This window comes from Engystomops pustulosus, chromosome 4 (genome assembly GCF_040894005.1).
Source record: "Engystomops pustulosus chromosome 4, aEngPut4.maternal, whole genome shotgun sequence".
NCBI classification, from domain to species: Eukaryota; Metazoa; Chordata; class Amphibia; order Anura; family Leptodactylidae; genus Engystomops; species Engystomops pustulosus.
This window is the reverse complement of record NC_092414.1, coordinates 114,972,688-114,994,295: the sequence shown is the minus strand read 5'-3', so window position 1 is coordinate 114,994,295 and position 21,608 is coordinate 114,972,688. Positions and strand designations below refer to the sequence as shown.

General features: G+C 39.5%; 1 protein-coding gene across 2 annotated transcripts in view; it reads left to right on the top strand.

Moving 5' to 3' along the window:
* The window catches only part of CPNE8 (copine 8), a 190,703-nt gene that overhangs the window by 139,767 nt on the left and 29,328 nt on the right, over positions 1-21,608 (top strand). For both annotated transcript variants that reach the window (XM_072147109.1, XM_072147111.1), the window contains 3 exons: positions 2,985-3,060; positions 6,905-6,958; positions 9,123-9,184. In XM_072147109.1, coding sequence (XP_072003210.1) covers positions 2,985-3,060; positions 6,905-6,958; positions 9,123-9,184 — 192 coding nt within the window. The remainder of the gene's footprint in view (positions 1-2,984; positions 3,061-6,904; positions 6,959-9,122; positions 9,185-21,608) is intronic.

Genomic DNA, 21,608 nt, shown 5'->3' with positions numbered 1-21,608 from the left:
GTTGTCCCAAACCTGAACTTGACCTTCTGACAGAAGTTCAGGAGACCACAAACCACAATGTTCGGCATGAACCCAAAAAATTGTGATTCGAGTCCACTCATAACTAGTTAAGAGGACTAGATGATCAAATGACTTAATATGGGTTACCATTGTAGAAGAAGTGTATTAAACATAAATATTGATTTTTATATTACATCAAAAAAGTTTTATTCTGTAGCGGCTGTACAGATATTCAGGATAGTGTATAAAAACAATATTTTACATTATACTTAAAGGGGTATTCTCGTTTCAGCAAATTAATGTTATTGTTTGTAATATAAAACGTTATACCATTTTCTAATATACTTTATGTATACATTTTTCACAGATTTGCTGTCATTCTATAGAAAGCTTCTCTGTTTGCTACCAGTGGACAGAAATCTGACCATGGTCACACAGGTGCACAGCTCATTAGTATCACAGAGGTTAATCAGAGCTGTGTGTTATAACGAAGCGTGCACCTGTGTGATCATGGTCAGGTTTCTGTCCATTGGTAGTAAAAATAGAAGCTTTCTATAGAAGGACAGCAAGCAGAGATCTAGAAATCTGCGAGGAATTGATACAGAAAGAATATTAGAAAATTGTATAACTTTTTATAATACAAACAATAACATAAATTTGCCATAATGGGAATACCCCTTTAATACTCCTACTGAGTTCAACGTGCCATAACTGAACAAATTCCATATAATTTCCCCCCCTTAATATGCAGTATCAATCCTTGCGAAGCTCTAATGAATTTGAGTTCTAGAACAGCACTTTTTATGTGTATTTGGGTCAGCAATTTTCTAAAAGCTGTAGATTTATCTTGGTGAAGTCTATCAACCTAATACAAGAACATAACTGAGTGTGTACAAGAAAGATGAACAGCTGTTTACTCTGCAGAGTTGGCATATTTTCCTAAAGTATCAGGAATCTAAACCTGCTAAGTAAAATATGTTCATCACTCTCACAGTAGCATCTCACATTTTAAACATTCTGTATTACATGGTTCTCTTGTTTGTTATATGTTTAAGGGGTTGTTCCACAAATTAACTTTGATCCCGACTTTAGACATCAGCGGGCGTGGGTCTCGAGTCTGCAACAACATAGTTTGACGTTGCTGCAGTTTTCTTCTGCTTCCGTGCTAATTGCGGGAGCAGTTCCAGGTTTCCAGCTGTCAGAGACCGCCTGAGACCCTAGAAGAAATCATGCGGAAGTGGCGCAATATTAAGAGGAGGAGAGACAGCACTAAGAGGAGGAAATCCAGCGGTCACAAAACCGCCTAGTTTGTAGTGGTTAATCAGAGCTGCAGGCTCTGATCAGACCCAGTCCAGCTCTGATCCAACATCTGCCTCCATAGAGGGTAATTTCCCTGTGTAACTGGGGCTCCTATAGATGTTCCAGTTACAGGTAAAAGCATGAAAGTAAAAAAAATGTTTAAAAAGAAAAAACATGGAAATGTCACCCAGGGGGTCTTTTATGATCTCATGGGGGACATATAAAGTCAAAACGCACACCAATTACATATTAATGAATATTTAAAAATACACATCAATACTTCCCAATAAAATAAGAAAAAAAAACCATAACGCTATAAAAAACATTGCCATATTGGCCCGGTTTCCCCCAGACTAAACATCAACACGACCATCACACACTAGGGAATTAATTTACAATGGTCATTTTTAGTTATTTTGACAACTGAAAAAAATATACTATACATTACAAAGAAATGTGCCTGTTCACCCAGAGAAGCATTCACCATCTGTTTTCATACTTCTGTGGTTGCCTGGAAAGGTAATATGCATACCTTGGCATCTTCTATTGATCATTGTTGCTTTCAGCTTTTTCCCTGTAAATGATTGAGTCTTTTGGGAAGGGAGGGGGGAGATGTTTTCACACACAAATACAAGGGAACATATAAAGACCTGACATATAAGTAGAATACTATCAAACACTAAACAATAATAGAAATCATCATATAGTTTATTATCAAAACATTACTACATGTGTATAATGCTTATAGGTGAGTTTACGGCTAAAAGTCTGACCTCTAAAGCACTACAGACTTTACTGCAAGATGAGATATGACATAATGTTTATCCATCAGATCCAAATAAATTATACTTGCTTTCAACAATAATATGAACTGTGGACCACTTCTCCTCTGTCCACATAACATGATCTCCAGCAAAGGGGAAATCACAGGCTTTGAATGACCAACTTCTCTTACTATGTTTGATAGGGTCGCCCCTTTGGCCTTCATCTGGACATCCTGCTGCTGGAGGGTTTCAGTCACTTTGGAATGCCCACCATTTTTGCAAAGTCAGTGAAAACTGGAAAGTTAGGCTTCTTGTTATATAGGGTTTATCAGATAATAATCACCAGATAATTAGATAATTAATCAATAATTAGTCAGATAATTAATTAATAATCAATCAGATAATTAGCACCAGGTTCCAGATTTACACTAATAACTTGCAGGTATCTGAGGTTGTATCCACCCATTCAGTTGTTCAGATGCAGATTTAGCTGTCCAAACCAGGAGGGTTGTGAAAATAGGGGAGGAATAACACTTCTCAATGATAAGTCCTCACCCATTATGATCTGAAAAAAACTTGTGAGTTTTCTAATTGTTCTCTAATTTTGATCATTGATCTTTTACAATGATCTCATTTACATTTATATTTCTGGCTCTAGAATATATACAATTTTCCAAATAAGCTTAGAATAGTGCTATTTTACTCATGTTAGGGGTGTTCCAAACTTCCTCACATGACCACGGTTTTCAAACGCTGACTTCAGGTAGCATAGTCTTTGTGGTTAGATACTAAACATTATATTCTAATTGCAAAACCTGTTGTGAAGATGTTTTTCCCCCCTTTCGTCAATATATGATTGTGTTGCACAGTTGTCCGCCCTTAGTTGTATGTGTTTTTGTAACATTTTCTATATTATTTTAGCCATGATTACATTGGTGAATTCTCAACAAGCTACAGGGAGTTGTCTAGAGGACAGTCACAGTTCAACGTGTATGAGGTGAGCTGTTAAACAAAAAGTGCTATCTGTTTCTTCTGTGAGACTGAAAATAATAAAAGTGTATCTATCCTTACAATTGTAGCTGTTTATATATCTCAAGATAAGTGGTGTGAAATTTTGAGAAACAAAGTGAAAATTTTTTCTTAAAGTTGTTCATCTCGCACCAATTATCTCAGGAAATCTCAAAACACATGGGTAGGTGAAGATGGACACATCTTGTAAAAGTCCATTTATGTCATAAAGGAGAATATGTTGATGCATTTTAAACCGTAGACTATGTACTCTGTTGCATCAGTTTTTTTTATATATGTTTTTTTTTTTTGGTAAAACATTAAAAAAATATTTAAAAAAAACAACTTTGACTATGTTCTGAAAAACTGTTGAATCTTTTGAATATAAATTGTGGTCTAGTTAGCAGCAAACAGGAATTTGACAAAACAAATTTTATTCACAGCAAAGCTTAGACATGCTTGTTTAGCAGCAAATCAGTTAATAACAAAAAAACATACGTGCTTGTTCAGAAATAACAGAAAATTATTTTCAGTCTTTTTAACACAGCTGAAAGTTAGGTCTTTGCTCCTCTCCCATGAACAATTTTAGATTTTTGTGAAAATATTCCGATTTTGATGTGCCCAGAAATTGAACTGCATGCAGCTAACACAACACTTTTTCCCTTTGGTCTCTTTAAACATGCAAGGAGCCCTACCTGGACTCCAAATTCGGCCTCCAAAACCCACATTGTAGTATGGTAGGGCTTTACCCAAACCCTGGACCCTCAAATCCACTTTGAGCAACCAGCAAACTTATGGCAACTACTTGTATTTATACCACTGAATGTAGGAGTATCCATGGCACAGCCATCCCAGCAAAAAAGTGTATAGCTATTTTCCCTGTGTTACCCATTCTCCCTAGCAGAAAACCCTTGCCCATCAGTGGGTAAATAGAGTGATGATCACACATTCCTACTTGCTGCTCCTTTTCACTTCACTAGGCTACCAAAGTGAAGTCAAGCACAGAATGGTCTTGCACTGCAGCTCTTCCAAATAGAAATTGAATGAAAAAGTGTTGCTGAGCCATAATAATGTATAGAACTTGGTAATTTCTGGTGTTGTCACGACCACCAATTTAAGAATTTCATGATAAGTCCCAATTTGGATCTTAAGGAATTACTGGACATAGCAGCACTGTATGTATATAGTAATATTTCATTTAAATAATATGTCTCTTATAGCTTACAGATATATTAGTGTTGCAGTTATTTGATTTATCATTTATTTGAGGCTCCAGGGCTCTCTCCCAAAGCGATCTGAATATCAGCCTGTATAGGAGCTGTCAATGAGCTTACATCTAATCTTCCTGTGTGTGTTTAGGCAGCTCTGAGATGGGAGGATTAACCCCTTCACTTTCAGCTTCAAAAATCCAGTCCTTGAAATTAATATTCATAGCATACTACATCCAGGGAAGGAGCAGGGAGGGTTAGCACTCAGTTGTTACAGCTGTGTAAACAAGCAGGAGAGGAAAGAGACCATCTCCAATTATGCAGTAATATCTAGCACGACAATGGAGAAATAACATTGTAACTATGGGGTACTTTGCAGCCTGTTTAGAAGTATATCATAAAAATGTTCACAACACTGCCCCAAACACAATATCAAAAATCATCTGAAATTACTTTTTAAATTGACCGATCATTCTGTTAATTGGCAATATCTGTGCTGCTCTGTATTCGGTTTAAGGTCATTCCATTCAGTTTGATATGTGCTGTACACGTAACATTGGCTCTCTCTTCTTTGGCATTACTGCTTAGCATATAATTTAATAATAGGGTAAATACATGGTTAACCCTAACTGAAGAGGGCATTTTCTCATCATTTCAAAACATACGGGCAGGTTGATGAGATTGTGAGCCCCACGGGGACAGGGACCAATTTGGCAAGCTCTGTGCAGCGCTGCTTAATCTGTAGGCGCTATACAGTGCCTACAAGTAGTATTCAACCCCCTGCAGATTTAGCAGGTTTGATAAGAAGCAAATAAGTTAGAGCCTTCAAACTTCAAACAAGAGCAGGATTTATTAACAGATGCATAAATCTTACAAACCAAAAGGTTATGTTGCTCAGTTAAATTTTAATAAATTTTAAACATAAAAGTGTGGGTCAATTATTATTCAACCCCTAGGTTTAATATTTTGTGAAATAACGTTTGTTTGCAATTACAGCTAATAATCGTCTTTTATAAGACCTGACAGGCCGGCACAGGTCTCTGGAGTTATCTTGGCCCAATCCTCCATGCAGATCTTCTCCAGGTTATCTAGCTTCTTTGGGTGTCTCATGTGGACTTTAATCTTGAGCTCCTTCCACAAGTTTTCAATTGGGTTAAGGTCAGGAGACTGACTAGTGCACTGCAACACCTTGATTTTTTCCCTCTTGAACCAGGCCTTGGTTTTATTGGCTGTGTGCTTTGGGTCGTTGTCTTGTTGGAAGATGAAATGACAACGCATCGTAAGATCCTTGATGGAGGAGCGGATGTTCTTGGCCAAAATCTTCAAGTAGGCCGTGCTATCCATCTTCCCATGGTTGCGGACCAGATGGCCAAGCTCCTTAGCTGAGAAGCAGCCCCACAGCATGATGCTGCCACCACTATGCTTCACTGTAGGGATGGTATTCTTGGGGTCGTATGCAGTGCCATCCAGTCTCCAAACGTCACGTGTGTGGTTGGTAACAAAGATCTCGATCTTGGTCTCATCAGACCAGAGAACCTTGAACCAGTCTGTCTCAGAGTCCTCCAAGTGATCACGAGCAAACTGTAAACGAGCCTTGACATGACGCTTTGAAAGTAAAGGTACCTTACGTGCTCGTCTGGAATGGAGACCATTGCGGTGGAGTACGTTACTTATGGTATTGACTGAAACCAATGTCCCCACTGCCATGAGATCTTCCCGGAGCGACTTCCTTGTTGTCCTTGGGTTAGCCTTGACTCTTCGGACAAGCCCGGCCTCGGCACGGGAGGAAACTTTCAAAGGCTGTCCAGGCCGTGAAAGGCTAACAGTAGTTCCATAAGCCTTCCACTTCTGGATGATGCTCCCAACAGTGGAGACAGGTAGGCTCAACTCCTTGGAAAGGGTTTTCTACCCCTTGCCAGCCTTGTGAACCTCCACAATCTTGTTTCTAATGGCCTTGGAATGCTCCTTTGTCTTTCCCATGTTGACCATGTATGATTGCTGCTCACAAGTTTGGGGAGGGTCTTAAATAGTCAGAAAAGGCTGGAAAAACAGATAATTAATCCAAACATGTGAAGCTCATTGTTCTTTGTGCCTAAACTACTTCTTAATACTTTAGCGGAACCAAACAGAATTCTGGTGGTTTGAGGGGTTGAATAATAATTGACCCACACTTTTATGTTTAAAATTTATTAAAATTTAACTGAGCAACATAACTTTTTGGTTTGTAAGATTTATGCATCTGTTAATGAATCCTGCTCTTGTTTGAAGTTTGAAGGCTCTAACTTATTTGCTTCTTATCAAACCTGCTAAATCTGCAGGGGGTTGAATACTACTTGTAGGCACTGTATAAATAAAGGAATTATTATTATCATTTACCTATCATTTCAGAATGAAAAAAATAGATTTTTGCATCATATATATGATGCTGTCTATCAATACGAACTGAAAACATGTTCTTTAATTGCAATATACATGTGACGTTGATGACAAATACTTTTTTTTTACTGCTTTAATTATTACAAGGTTAATTTGATCGAGTAAAAATACATGCTTAGACACTGTATTAATATGTAAATGCAATTTAATGTTTCACTCATCCTAAAAAACTTCTACTTGTATTTCAAGGTAATAAATGCTAAGAAAAAGGGAAAAAAGAAAAAGTATTTGAATTCTGGAACAGTAAGTAACATATATTTTTTTTAGGAGATAAATATTGAGTTCTTTAATTTTGATGATGTTTTTCATTGTATTTCTTTCAATAATTTGCAAAGGGAAATTTTGTAGGAATTAAGGGGATAGGTACTATTCCAAAACTTTATCGGGGTAAGTACAAGACCCTTGCATATAGTACTTAACCTGGGAAAGTTTGTGTTAAGCTGCTGGGACCATGATGCATTGGCAAAAGGACTCAAGACTTCCGGTGATGGACATGCTGATGTCCTTAATATGGGAGTGGTTATGACACAGCAGGCATGCAGACAATATTGAAAACAGACCCCCCCCCCCCATCCTCCTCAATCCACCAGAAGGCAACTGGAAATGGGGCATTTTGAGTCCTGCTGCCATGTCCTGTATAATTTTATAGACAATCTTAATAGACCTTGTGATGAGCTGCCTTTTTTACTTTGGGATGGATGGAATTCATTTAATATTTTTACAACAGTAGTGGTACACATAAGATTCAGTTTTGCAATTATTTTGACCGAAAGCTATCGATAAACTGCATGATGCTGCTTTTCTTTTTTTGGGAAATATTCTTCATGAACCATTGACCTTTATCATGAGAATGAATGTAAAATCACACTGAACTATTAGAGAAGAGGTTCTAATTTGTAGTATACATGAAGAAAAAGATTGTTCCACCACTATGTTCTAAATAATACCTATAATAACAATGCAGTTACATGACAAAAATCTGCATAACTAATCATATGCTAAATAATTGCAAGTCAAATGTAGGTATGAGATACCTGGAGGGGCCAGAAGGGTGGCATGACTAGCAGCACTCTGCTGATGGATATATCAGGAGGTTGTAGCCTTCTGGTAGATCCAGTGCATGCAGGGGGGCGGGGGGTACTTCATATGCTGGTGCACCATTCACCAGCGTATGATACACCTGCCTCATTGTTTCCCTTGTTAGTGTATGTAATTTAGCATTTTGTACTTGGTGGCTAGGTTACTTTTAAGACCTTGTGGGGTTATATTATGTTAACATTTTTTTAATAAAATAACTAAGTAATATTAATAAGTTAGAACTTAGGCTACATTCACATAGGCGTATCCATTAAGTTTCCAGTTTTGCTACTTTTTTGCTTCTGTTTTTGCTTTTGCAAAAAAAAAAGAACTGAAGGTTTAACATTGGTTAGAAGACATATACCTGGTTCCCCAGCATCATCCGTGAATAAAAACAAACAAACACATACGTGAACAAACACAAAATTAAAAACGCTTCAGAAATGTCAGCGAAAGTCACTGAAGCACAAATGTGGAAAAAACAGATGCAGCTTCACACTGGCATCACAATCTATTGTCACAGACTGACAACACTGCATGAGACAGGACAAAGATCTATGATGTAAGGAGTCTTGTCCTCAGCAGTGTTGTAGGTCCAGGACACAGTACAGTGAATGGCTCATGTTCTGACAAAAGGCAGTTGATAGAAAGCAAGGGATTGATTTTTATTTATAACTGAAATTCTCAGATCAAGGGGTTAAATTCAATGAAAATTTTAAGCACTCAGATCTTTTTTTGTTGTGTAAACTAACACTGGCACTATACCCTAATTTCCATCTTTTTTACCTAGACCAAGTTTTACAAATACCCTTTCTTTCAAACTTCTTTCCTCCATCTGAAGACACTTCAGTACTGTGCCACTGTAATCTTTTAATACCTAAATGCTCAGGCTCATTTAATGTTTAATTTCAGTTCATTAGAAGCAACGAGCAAGTATTGCATTGATAACAGTGTAACAGAGTTAATAATGTGGTGAGATTCCATTAGCAAAACAGAGAAATGGAAATTTTGAAAGAAACAGTGTTAATCTTTGGAATTAACCTAAGATACCTTCCCACACAAAAGAGTTTTCCTCTAGAGATAACACTTGCACAAGCTTTAAAGGAATCCTTTAAATGAACAGTTGATTCTTGTTATGCTAGGTCTCTTTAGATGCAGGGTGAATATGAATAAAGCACCACAAGCAATGTTGAGATAAGACTTGAATGGGTTGAAATGTAAAGTTAAGAATAGACTTGGCTTTAGGGGCCAATTCATACGTGGAGTTCCAGCCCTGGCATAAAGTAGTAGTAAGTGATATGAGTTCTAATCATTTTCATTTTACTTTTAGGTTACTTTGCTTTCTTTTCTTGTGGAAACGGAAGTTTCTTTCCTTGATTACATTAAAGGAGGGTAAGGATCTTGGTAAAGCTGTATTCAGTTAAAGCAAAATGGTTTCTAATGTTACCATTTTATTGTAATTTGTTATATCATAATTTAATATGATATATGTATTTTACTGCTAAAATGCTTAATCTTAATCCAACAGTCTTTTCATCTTAATACTCTACCATGAAAACCAATGATAAACTGTGAAACTTTGCCATTTGTTTAGTATTGTAAAAACTATAAAAACTTGACTTAATTGTACTTACCCTGGAAAAAAAACCCTAATACAGCAATGATTGTGGATAATTAAACGAGTTGTATCTCTTTGATGGGGCAATAATATAAATGCCAAAAGTGACCTCTCCAAGGATGGGGTTAATTTTTAAATTGGTTTTAAACATTGTTTTTTTTTATAATCTTGAACCATGCTTAGTGAATTTATGGCATACTTCTCTGATTGCATTGTATATATACAGCATAAAAAGCACTCTGTTAGTAATAAGAGAAATGTATAACATTATCATGTAAAGCTTTTCTAAAATTATGATTTTGCTTGATGACAGATTTGTCTAAATTAGGGGTTTCCATGTGTCCCCTGGTACAGTAGCTGTAGCCCCAGCTTTTTCGGGACAGAGACGCACCTGATCCAAGCCCCCCAAGCTTATAAATGATTAGGACAGCAATATAGTTATGAGGAGTTACAGGGTTATAGAGTAAAAATAATTTTGTAAAAGCATGAAAAATAGAGACTGAAAGACATATTGTTAAGTTTCTTAATATGGTTTAAGGGCCATAACTTTTTTTTGCATGCTACCTCCATTTTTTTTGCGGTGTTTTTTTAGGGACACCTAGAGCAAGTTAAAAAGATAATAAAAGTTTGAACTTTTTTTTTTCATTTTTATTTTGGGTTCAAATTGGAAAAAATGCTTTTTTTTGTAATTTATAGTACTTTTCAGTTACAGGAGAAATGACCACCAGTCACTGGGGATTCTAATCAGAGCTGTACTGGTTCTGATTAGACCCAGCAGCTCTGATTCTCCCTTTACACCTGGCGGTCACGTTAACCCCTCTAGACCCTCATTCAGCATGATACTGTGAGGAGCAGAGAAGGGAGAAGCAGTAACAAACCGGATCTCCCTTCTCCCTGGGTCTCTGGGTGCTTCTGACACCCAGAGACCTGGTCCTGTCCCTGCGGCTAGCGCAGGAGCAGCAGAAAACTGCAGACTCCAGACCTGAGCCCTCTGACGTCTAAAGTCAGCGGTCGGACGGAATAGAGTTAAGGAAAGTAAAAATAATCCAAACATATGAGGGTCATGTTGTAGGGTCACGCCACACCTTGTGTGGTGATCACAGGAAGTCCTGCTGCCAACTGGTTATATAACCCATGGCTTTTTATTGCGGTATGATATAGGTGCATATCATATGATATGTGTGCATCCTTATATTAAGGAGTTCCATCATTAGCCGTCATGCTAACAAACATGTATCCTTAAACAGTACATTTAATAAAGTAGAAAATATGATTGCAATTTAGGCTGATGTAAAAAGGTCTTCCTAGATAATTACATTTTTTCAATTGTTAGAGACCTCTGCAGCAGTGACATCAGATTGACAGGCTCTTAGGGTACATTCACACAGCCGTCTGGGGGATGTATATGCAGCTGCAAGTTTGCGGCCCGCATATCCGTCCCCATAAACGGTGTGCCACCATTCCGTGCCAGACACGGGGAAAAGATAGAGCATCTATCTTTCCCCATGTGTGTGGCCGTGCACCGCTGTTCTCTATGGAGGGGGGAAGGGTCACCTTCTCCTCATCACCAGCGCACAGCAGTATGACCGCCCAGCTGTGGTTTGGTGGGCATACAGCTGTGTGAATGTGCCCTTATGCTGCAACCTCAGTGGATTGGATTGGATGGAGTAGGCATTTACCATCACCATATCATCACCACCATCCCCACATACTTTGTGCAACAGTAACAGTAGATATACTAGACCACCTTAGATTATTGGAATTTATGAGTTCTTCTGTTAGATTAGTTCCTGCCATTAATTAAAAAAATATCCTGAGCAGCCCCCCTAAGCTTTTTCTATTTCATTAGGGATTCTTGAAATACTACAAGATGGCAATTTGGCTGTGGATAAGTGATAACAATCAAATTTGATACATCCACTTTAAACCAAAAAGGGGCTTTGTGCTACAGGTCTGAATATTCATCACAATGCTGGTTTTTCTGACAATGATAAAAAACATTAGAAACTTAGAATTGACTTACAATTACAAATAGGTGTATTCTTCCTACATGTTTTGATTTTGTTTGTTGGCCCTGCACTGCTCTAAAGGTATGTTACATTCAGTACAAAAACACTTGCAACCGTGAGCTAAACATAGAACAGTCAGATCATAAACATCAGTGCTGTGAAACATCCACCCACTCATCATCATGTTATTGTAGGAATTTTTCAAAGTCTTTATTTCTGCTTCTGTTTGTAAACTAGCAATATGATTGAGCACCTACTGATTTCTGAATTCACAGACATACCTGAAGAATCAAAAGTATATTTATCTTTTATAAATGCATTATTACAATGAAATACACAATAGATGTGATGAAGTGTTGCATTCACATCCAGGCTAGTTAAAGCTTTTTGCACTTAAATTGGTTTTGTAGCTTAAATGGATACCACCAGAAACCGATCTACCATTAGGACAGGAATGTTTTGTAGTGTCCACTAATGTTATAGCAAGCTCTGTTATGACTGCTGATGAAGACTTATAGACATATAGGGGGTTATTTGTCATTAATTTTGTCTGGGTTTTTTGGGCATAAAAATTTTCTTTTGACTTTTAACTGCTAAAAAGTCTCACAGGACTATTTTCGCCACATCACTATTCTGGTGTTATCAACTGCTAGTGCAACGCAGTGAAAAGCCATATTCATGACTTGCAACTTTTTATAAAAGTCACACTAAATGTTGCATAGTCTCTCCAGTCACTCTAGTCATCCCAGAGAGCTCGTAGACCATAAGAACATTTATTAAAGGGCCAAAGCCACTTTTATGAATCTGATGGGCAGCGGATCTCCGAAAACAGACATAGAACTGTCTCAAGGTGCTAGGCTATTGATAAATAACCCCCATAGACTAAGTTCAGTGTACACTAACATGACCTTTTCCACATTGATAAGTCATCTCCACTTTTATTCCTGAAGTAGTTTTAGTCATTTTTGGTAGCTGTGGTAGTACATCTGTCACGGGTGTGTCTCTGCGATTCACGTCTCAGATCGCAGAGACACACCCATGCCCCTCTCTGTGGCGGTGCGGTCCCCAGCCCTCGCTTACCTCTCCATGCTCCTGCTTCCTCCTCATCTGGACGGCACGCGATCCCGCTCCCTAGGGCACACATGCTGGCTCTCGAAGATATAAAGGACTAGGGCATCGCTGATTGGCGCAGGCCACTTACCCCCGCCAGATCCAGGAATTCGTGAATGACATCTTCAGAGATCTGCTGTATACATGTGTCATGGTCTACCTAGAGGACATCTTGGTGTTCTCCCCTGACCTCGAGACCCATGAGTTCCATACACGACAAGTTCTTGGCCTCCTCTGGGCTAATCGTCTCTATGCCAAGCTGGAGAAATGTCAGCACCAACACAGCCTTCCTTTCCTCGGCTATATAATCTCCAACAGAGGTCTCCAGATGGATCCTGCTAAACTGTTTGCAGTCTACAGTGGCCACGCCCAGAAGGTCTATGAGCCATACAGAGGTTCCTGGGTTTTGCGAACTATTATCAGCAGTTTATTCCGCATTTTTCCATTCTGGTGTCTCCCATCGTGGCACTCACCAAGAAAGGTGCCAATCCTCGTGCCTGGCCCTCAGCGGCTGAAGAGGCCTTCTCCAGGTTTAAGTCCCCATTTGCCTCAGCTCTAGTGCTCTCTAGGCCAGACATGGAGAAGCCCTTTCATCTTGAGGTTGACAAATCCTCTATAGTTGCAGGGGCTTTTCTCACCAGTCTCTAACCTGCGTTTTTTTTCTCTAAGACATTTTCCTCCACAGACAGAAATTATTCTGTTGGAGATAGAAACTGTCAGCCATCAAACTTGCTATGGAGGAATGGCGATATCTACTAGAAGGAGATCACCATCAGTTTTGTGTGGCCATAAGAACCTCCTGTATCTCCAGACAGCCAATCGCCTTAATCCCAGGCAAGCCCGTTGGTCCCTTTTTTTTCACGCTTCAATCTGTTGATCCATTTCCATCCTGCGAAAAGAATATCAAGGCTGATGCTCTTTCCTGTGCCTCTGACGTCATTGGAGAAGAGCCGGCCCTCGGCATATTATTTCTCTTGAACAACTGGTTGTTGCCGCTCCGGTGGATCTCCGGCAGCTTCTTTCTGGCAAGACGTATGTCCGACCTGCACTCCAGAAGAAGATTCTGTCTTAGGAGCATTCTTCGCATCTGGCTGGGCACCTTGGGGTGCAATGCTCTGTGGCCCTGATTTCTTGCTACTACTGTTGGCCTGACCTGGTCAAAGATGTCTGGGATTTCGTGGGATCCCTCATCTCCTGTGCCCATAATAAGCCTTCACGCCTGAAACCGGCTGGCTTGTTGCTTATGTTGCCGATACCCAGTCGCCCGTGGTCTTGCATGGCTATGGACTTTGTCACAGATCTTCTTTCGTCCTCTTGCAATACCGTCATCTGGGTGGTGACTGACCAATGTTGCAAGATGTCCCATTTTGCTTCTCTTCTAGGCCTTCCCTCTGCTTCACATCTTGCCAGTTGGTTTTTCCAGCAAATCTTCCGGCTGCATGGACTTCTTCAACACATCATGTATGACTGAGGGGTCCAATTTGTGTCCAAGTTCTAGCGTTCCTTGTGTAACCAGCTGCCAGTAAATCTGGACTTTTCCTCTGCTTACTACTGTCAGTAGAATGGTCAAGTTGAAAGGGTGAATAAGACTCGGGGCTGCTACCTCCGCCACTTTGTCTAAGCCTGTCAAGATGACTGGTCCTGTCTGCTACCATGGGCTGAATTCTCCTATAACTCCCTGGATTCTGAGTCTACTGGAGCAACGCCTTCCTTGTGGTCCTCCTCTTCCTCTGTCTACTCCCTCAGAGGTTCCTGCAGTAGAGGAACTGGTACAGGATCTCAAATCAATTTTGGAACAGACCCGTCTGTCTCTTTTCCGAGCCACAGACTGCACCAAGACCCATGCCGACTCCTCCTATCTTCTCTCTGGGTGACAAGGTGTGGCTATCTTCCAGATACGTCCGGCTCAAGATACCTAGCTACAAGCTTGGTCCCCGCTTCCTTGGTCCTTTTGAAGTCATTAAATGCATCAATCCAGTGGCTTACAAGCCTTCCTCCTACGGTGCGCAATCCGAAGTCCTTCCATGTCTCCCTCCTGAAGCCTGTCATCTTAAACCGCTTCTCTCAGCAATCTCCTCCTCCTGCTCTAGAAGCTGATACCACGGATGTCTACGAGGTTAAAGAGGTACTGGACATGAAGACCATGAGAGTTAAGCGGTTCTTCCTTGTTGACTGGAAGGGGTTCGGGCCCGAAGAGAGATCCTGGGAGCCAGAGGAGAATATTCTGGACCTCCTCCAAAGATTCCTTGGGACTAAGAAGAGGGGAAGGCCGAAGGGGGGTACTGACAGGTGTCCCTGCGATCCACGTCTTGGATCGCAGGCACACTCGTGCCTCTCTCCGTGGTGGCGTGGTGCCCTGTTCTCACTTACCTCTCCACGCTCCTGCTTCCCCCTCGTCCTGTCAACGCTTGCATGCCCAGGCTCTCGAAGATTTAAAGGGCCATCGAGGGTTTCCATATAAGCCGGCTGCTCCCATCAACCCCTGCCGGATCTTTGAGCTTCATCCATAAGAGCAAGGTTCCCATAGTGATTCCTGTTCCTTGTTTCCTGACCCTGACACTGCACTTCTGCCGCCTGCCCTGAACATCTGCCTGCTTCTGACCACAAGATTGCCTAATGTTCCTGTACCTTGACCTTGGCTGCCACCGCGGGCTAGTTGCAACTGTGGAACGACTTGTTGGCACCACGCTGCAGCAAGACCATCCTGCTTTGCAGCGGGCTCTGGTGAAGACCGAGTACCCCTTAGATTCCGGTCCCAGGTGTCGGTTAGTGTCATCGTCTGCAGTGGTCCAGGTGGTTCACTGAACCCTAGCCCTGACAACATCTTTGAATTGATGAGTAAATTTAATACGTAACTTTTATTAAGTTTAAGGTAAAATATTCATTTATTCAGTACATACACACTAGTTTAATTGGACCAACAAACAGATTCTTTACAATTGTCCTTTCTGCAACAAAGTTATGTGTTGAGCCTAGAGGATATTGACATATGGAGTGATGACCCAATGCATTTCCCATGAGAAATTATTCAGTACGGTTCATATTTGGTTCTATGTTAAATGGTTCTCTAGGCCGACAAGGTTAAGCCTTTTCCTTCCAAAGATGTATTTCATACATCCTCACAGGGTGGCACTTCTATGGCCAAGTCCATATGTGATATTTGTGGATTGCAACCAAATATTGCATGCTTTTTTTTAGCATTCTTGGGAGTGTAAACACTTGTTGATGTTGTATGTTGTGGTATATATGAATCTGTGGACTTTGTGTTATTATCTTTACATCTTTTCATTGCATTTTCAATGCTTTTTTTAAATATGTTCTGTTTGTCACAATGTTGTATGATGGTGGTATAGGATGTTAACTGTTGCGTCAAGACAAATGCAATAGCCAGGTTGTCTACTGGTTTTAGAAATATATAGGTTTTAGGGACACCTACCATCAAAGCAAATGGGCAAAGGTATATAAAAATAAAGATGTAGCACAGGTTAAAATAACTGGCTTAACCCATAAACCAGATGTGTTAACACAGCCTGTAGAGTAAGTTCATGCAGGGAACTGCCTTTTTTCTGTGATAATTAAATGCAAATACTTTCTCAAAGATGGTATAAGGAAAACATTGGGGCACATTTAATTACTTGTCCGACGAAGTTCCCCGAAAGTGCATTGTCCGTCGAGAATGCACTCTGCTGTGATTCACTAAGATTGTACGCCCGATATCCAGCACGCGTGGCTTCCTAGCTCAGGTCCGATGGATTTCACCTTGTTCGTGATGCATGTAAGTGCATGGGCTTGCGACACAATTTGAAAGTCAACTCCCGCACTCAGTCGGATCGTCTGAAAATATATTGGAAAATTGTATTATTTTTCATCATATGAGCAATACCATTATTTTGCCGAAGTGGAAATACCCCTTTAAGCCAAAACAGTATATCTATTTCAAAAGGAACTGATTCCAAACTCAGCTCTGTTTCAATGTCTTAGCATCTCATCTTACAGCTCTTTCCTTAGTGTTGCCCGGAAGTGGCTGGCTATAGGGGGCTGTGGTTATCGATATACCGTATGTGTTCTATCCTACGTCAAAATTGTCTTATTGTTTTTCCTACATAGTTCGTAGAGCACAAACAGGTCATTAAATACACTATGCCAGTGGTACAATCCTTTGCCACTTGAATTACTTTCAAATATTTTAGATACATTTATATATTTACATGCAATACATTACTTTTAAGATTTTTAAAGGTTGTCACACCTAACACATGTTTCTTTTAATATTAGATTCCATATAGCAAACCTTATAGTCTTTCCAACATAAATGCAATTTTTATAGATAAAATGGATTTAAAATATCACCTAAGTATAATTGGTCACACAATATGATGGTGTGAACAATAAATCTAACACATAAGTGAGTTGTGAGAAAGTGGTGAAAATTCTGCAGCATGTTTGAATAAAGAGAATCCATGAAAGTGGTTAGTATTGTGTCATATCAGAAACTATTATTGTGCTGTTTTATTTTATTGGTACTTTTCCTCTGTGTTTAGATCCTATTTTTAGTAACAGAATGAAAGCAATAAGAACATAACATTGTCTAGAATGTCAGGGACTATCCCTTATAGCTGTTTTCTAAATTTACAATATAAAAATAAAGTTCTCTAATGTGTGCTGGATAGAGAGCAATGTCTGACTACTTTATGCTGTTACTACACATATTGTGGATGTAAATACTGAATTTAGAAACATAGGTTGAAGATAAAAAAAATTACACTTAAAAAGCAAAATTATAAAATTATTTTACCCTCATATAGCCAAGCTGCGGAATTTGAATTAGAAGAGAGCATATGTAATAATTTAAATAATTTAGTGCATTAGAAGTCTATTAAATACTTCATTAGGTGGGGATATTTGAAAGTCTTCAGCCTCAAAAATTTCAATGCATGTGGATTTCATTACTAAAGAAAGAAAGAAAAAAGTTCCTCAGAGTCCATTATCATTAACGTTTACATACGGTAATAACCAAAATAATTACTATGGTAGATTTATATTATTCATTTGTGCTCTTTTCAAGTGAACCATTTATTGTTATTGATGTTTTATCAATGTAATAATCATTATCACACTCCCACAGGTAAATAAAATTATTTGACAGTAAAGATTTTATTATTGGGAAAGCTCAGTACTCTACGGCAGTTGTTTTGATTACTAGATGGTTACTGTATGTGAATGTTTGTTCTTAGATACATAAATCTAAAAACAAATGTAAATCTTACATTTTATTTATTTCTGCACTGCAATATACTAATTAAATGTTTAAATAATGTTTAAATAAATAAATGTATAAATAGTGTTAATGCCTAGAGATAAAGAAAATTGGTCTCAACCTCCTGGATAAAGATTACCATAGATTTCGTATAACTGTCTTTGATTTTGAGTGCATTTTAATGAATATAATAAAATAGCACACTCTTAGATGGATAAACTGTGTAACAAATTAAAATATTAGATGGAACCCACAAGAAATCAAAACAAAGATAAAATATAAAAGATAACATAAAAACACAGATATTAAGCAGAAATGTCTCTAAATGTTCTCTAAATATTCTATGCATACTGTCTTAAAAATTTTTGTAGGATACAAAAGAACAGGTGGGATGTCCAACTCTATACATGAATGGCCAGTGCAGGTTAAGTAAACTATTCAGGTCACATATGATTAATCACTTTGTTACCAGAGTGTTTAACCTTCTTCTTTACCAGGCCATTTTTTAGTTTCAGGAACGGGCCTACCGTATATACACAAGTATAAGTCAACTCTAGTATATAAATCCAGCTCAGTACGTTGGATGTTACTTTGGTTGCCTTATCGGTTTATGTGATGTTTTAGTATGACTTAAATGCAAGTTGGATTGCTGAATATTCACAGTTTGTTTCCCTTTGTTTAGTACAAGATTTATAGGCTTTCCCAATCAATAAGACATAAAGTTATACTGGTGACCCCCTTCCCCCATATCAGATGTTTAATACTGGAGAACCCCTTGAGGTGATGTATAAACCTGGAGACCCCCCCCCCCAAGACCAGTTGGATAATACTGTAATACTAGAGGATCTTGTACCCCCCCCCTCCCCTTCCCCAACCATGCTCTAATACAGGAGATCCCCCAGAGCTGACCATTAATACTGGACACCCACCAGGGCTGACCTATTGGGGTAGATTTACTTACCCGGTCCATTCGCGATCCAGCGGCGCGTTCTCTGCACTGGATTCGGGTCCGGCCGGGATTTATTAAGGCAGTTCCTCCGACGTCCACCAGGTGGCGCTGCTTCACTGAAATTCCCTGGAACGCACTGGAATACACCGAGCCAGGCTGAGTGAAGGTAAGTGCAATTTTTGCGACACATTTTTTTTAACAATGCGGCGGTTTTTCCGAATCTGTCGGGTTTTCGTTCGGCCACGCCCCATGATTTCCATCGTGTGCATGCCGGCGCCGATGCGCCACAATCCGGGGCAATTCAGGGGAAATCGGTGCAAATCGGTAATATTCGGGTAACACGTCGGGGAAACGCGAATTGGGCCCTTAGTAAATGACCCCCATTATGCTAGAGATCCCCACAGCAGGCACTTTATACAGGCGATAGTGAAGAGCAGGCACTTATACAGGTGATCCCCTGCATGACCATGTGTAAATCTACTTGTAATAATAGTCATAAAGGATTTGGTTTTTGAAAATTGTATTGCCTTCAGTGCTTTTTTATTTCATAGCTATTGTTAGCACTGAGAAAAACATATTTCTGAAATTGTATATATTAGCTAATGGACTTTTGTGAATGTATACTAAAATGACGATTTGTTATCAACAGAATGGCTTTGGCAGGGATGCTATTGAAGTATTGCTTGTCCGGTGCATGCACTGTATATGGATTGTTTGCTAATAGAAATGGTTCTGTTCCGACTTCTGGTCATAAAAATAGCTCGGTAGATTATAGTTTCCAAGCAACATCTTGGCCTCCGTACTGTTGAAAACACTTTAAGCTTTTAGAAGGATTTGTACATGATGAGGTTTGCAAATGCTTTGTGACCTTCACAGATACCACATGGGGTTATAATGACAATAGATCTTAATCTAAATGAGCCAAAGATAGAGAAAATAACTAATATACTATGTTTTTAGTTTTATAGAATAAAAGTGTATATGTAGCTCATATGCTATAAAAGTAAAGATTTTGAATAGAATGCTTATGTTATTCAGTTCTTTGCGTGATTATTGAAACATAGGGTTTTTGCTAATGGTTTTTAGCTCATATATATATATATATATATATATATATATATATATATATATATATATATCACCGGCCACTTTATTAGGTACACCATGCTAGTAACGGGTTGGACCCCCTTTTGCCTTCAGAACTGCCTCAATTTTTCGTGACATAGATTCAACAAGGTGCTGGAAGCATTCCTCAGAGATTTTGGTCCATTTTGACATGATGGCATCACACAGTTGCCGCAGATTTGTCGGCTGCACATCCATGATGCGAATCTCCCGTTCCACCACATCCCAAAGATGCTCTATTGGATTGAGATCTGGTGACTGTGGAGGCCATTTGAGTACAGTGAACTCATTGTCATGTTCAAGAAACCAGTCTGAGATGATTCCAGCTTTATGACATGGCGCATTATCCTGCTGAAAGTAGCCATCAGATGTTGGGTACATTGTGGTCATAAAGGGATGGACCTGGTCAGCAACAATACTCAGGTAGGCTGTGGCATTGCAACAATGCTCAATTGGTACCAAGGGGCCCAAAGAGTGCCAAGAAAATATTCCCCACACCATGACACCACCACCACCAGCCTGAACCGTTGATACAAAGCAGGATGGATCCATGCTTTCATGTTGTTGACGCCAAATTCTGACCCTACCATCCGAATGTCACAGCAGAAATCGAGACTCATCAGACCAGGCAACGTTTTTCTAATCTTCTACTGACCAATTTCGATGAGCTTGTGCAAATTGTAGCCTCAGTTTCCTGTTCTTAGCTGAAAGGAGTGGCACCCGGTGTGGTCTTCTGCTGCTGTAGCCCATCTGCCTCAAAGTTCGACGTACTGTGCGTTCAGAGATGCTCTTCTGCCTTCCTTGGTTGTAACGGGTGGCGATTTGAGTCACTGTTGCCTTTCTATCAGCTCGAACCAGTCTGCCTATTCTCCTCTGACCTCTGGCATCAACAAGGCATTTCCGCCCACAGAACTGCCGCTCTCTGGATGTTTTTTCTTTTTCGGACCATTCTCTGTAAACCCTAGAGATGGTTGTGCGTGAAAATCCCAGTAGATCAGCAGTTTCTGAAATACTCAGACCAGCCCTTCTGGCACCAACAACCATGCCACTTTCAAAGGCACTCAAATCACCTTTCTTCCCCATACTGAAGCTTGGTTTGAACTGCAGAAGATTGTCTTGACCATGTCTACATGCCTAAATGCACTGAGTTGCCGCCTTGGCTGATTACAAATTAAGTGTTAACGAGTAGTTGGACAGGTGTACCTAATAAAGTGGCCGGTGAGTGTATAAATATGTTGAAATTGAAATTGACTCAAGTTCAAGGTGCAGTACCTTTATTCACCACTGCAAGGTTTCAGCTCCTTAGCTCTGGAGCCTTCTCAAGCAAAAAAAACACAGGAAGTATATATACTAAATCAGATTAATTTGTGGCACAAGTATACATAAGTGGCAACATGTAATATTTACATAAATAAACAATACATGTTAGGAAAATGTTAATAATGCTGAAACACATTTATCATATATCCTCATTAAATGTGCGATCCCCAAAAACAACATGATTTGCTACATATTATACATGGTTGTGTACAAGACCCTCCCACACAGATTCACCTATATTATATATGGAAGAGCAGACAATCTCTGGTTCCCTGTTGAGCTGGTGCTGATGGCAATTTGACAGGGCCAGCAACCGGTGTGCCCGGCAAGAACTGGGGCCCCTGGTGCCGGAGTGCAAAATTTCGGCCCACGGATCAATTGTACCATTGTCACTTAAAGACACTAGTACAAATATTCCTCTTGTTACC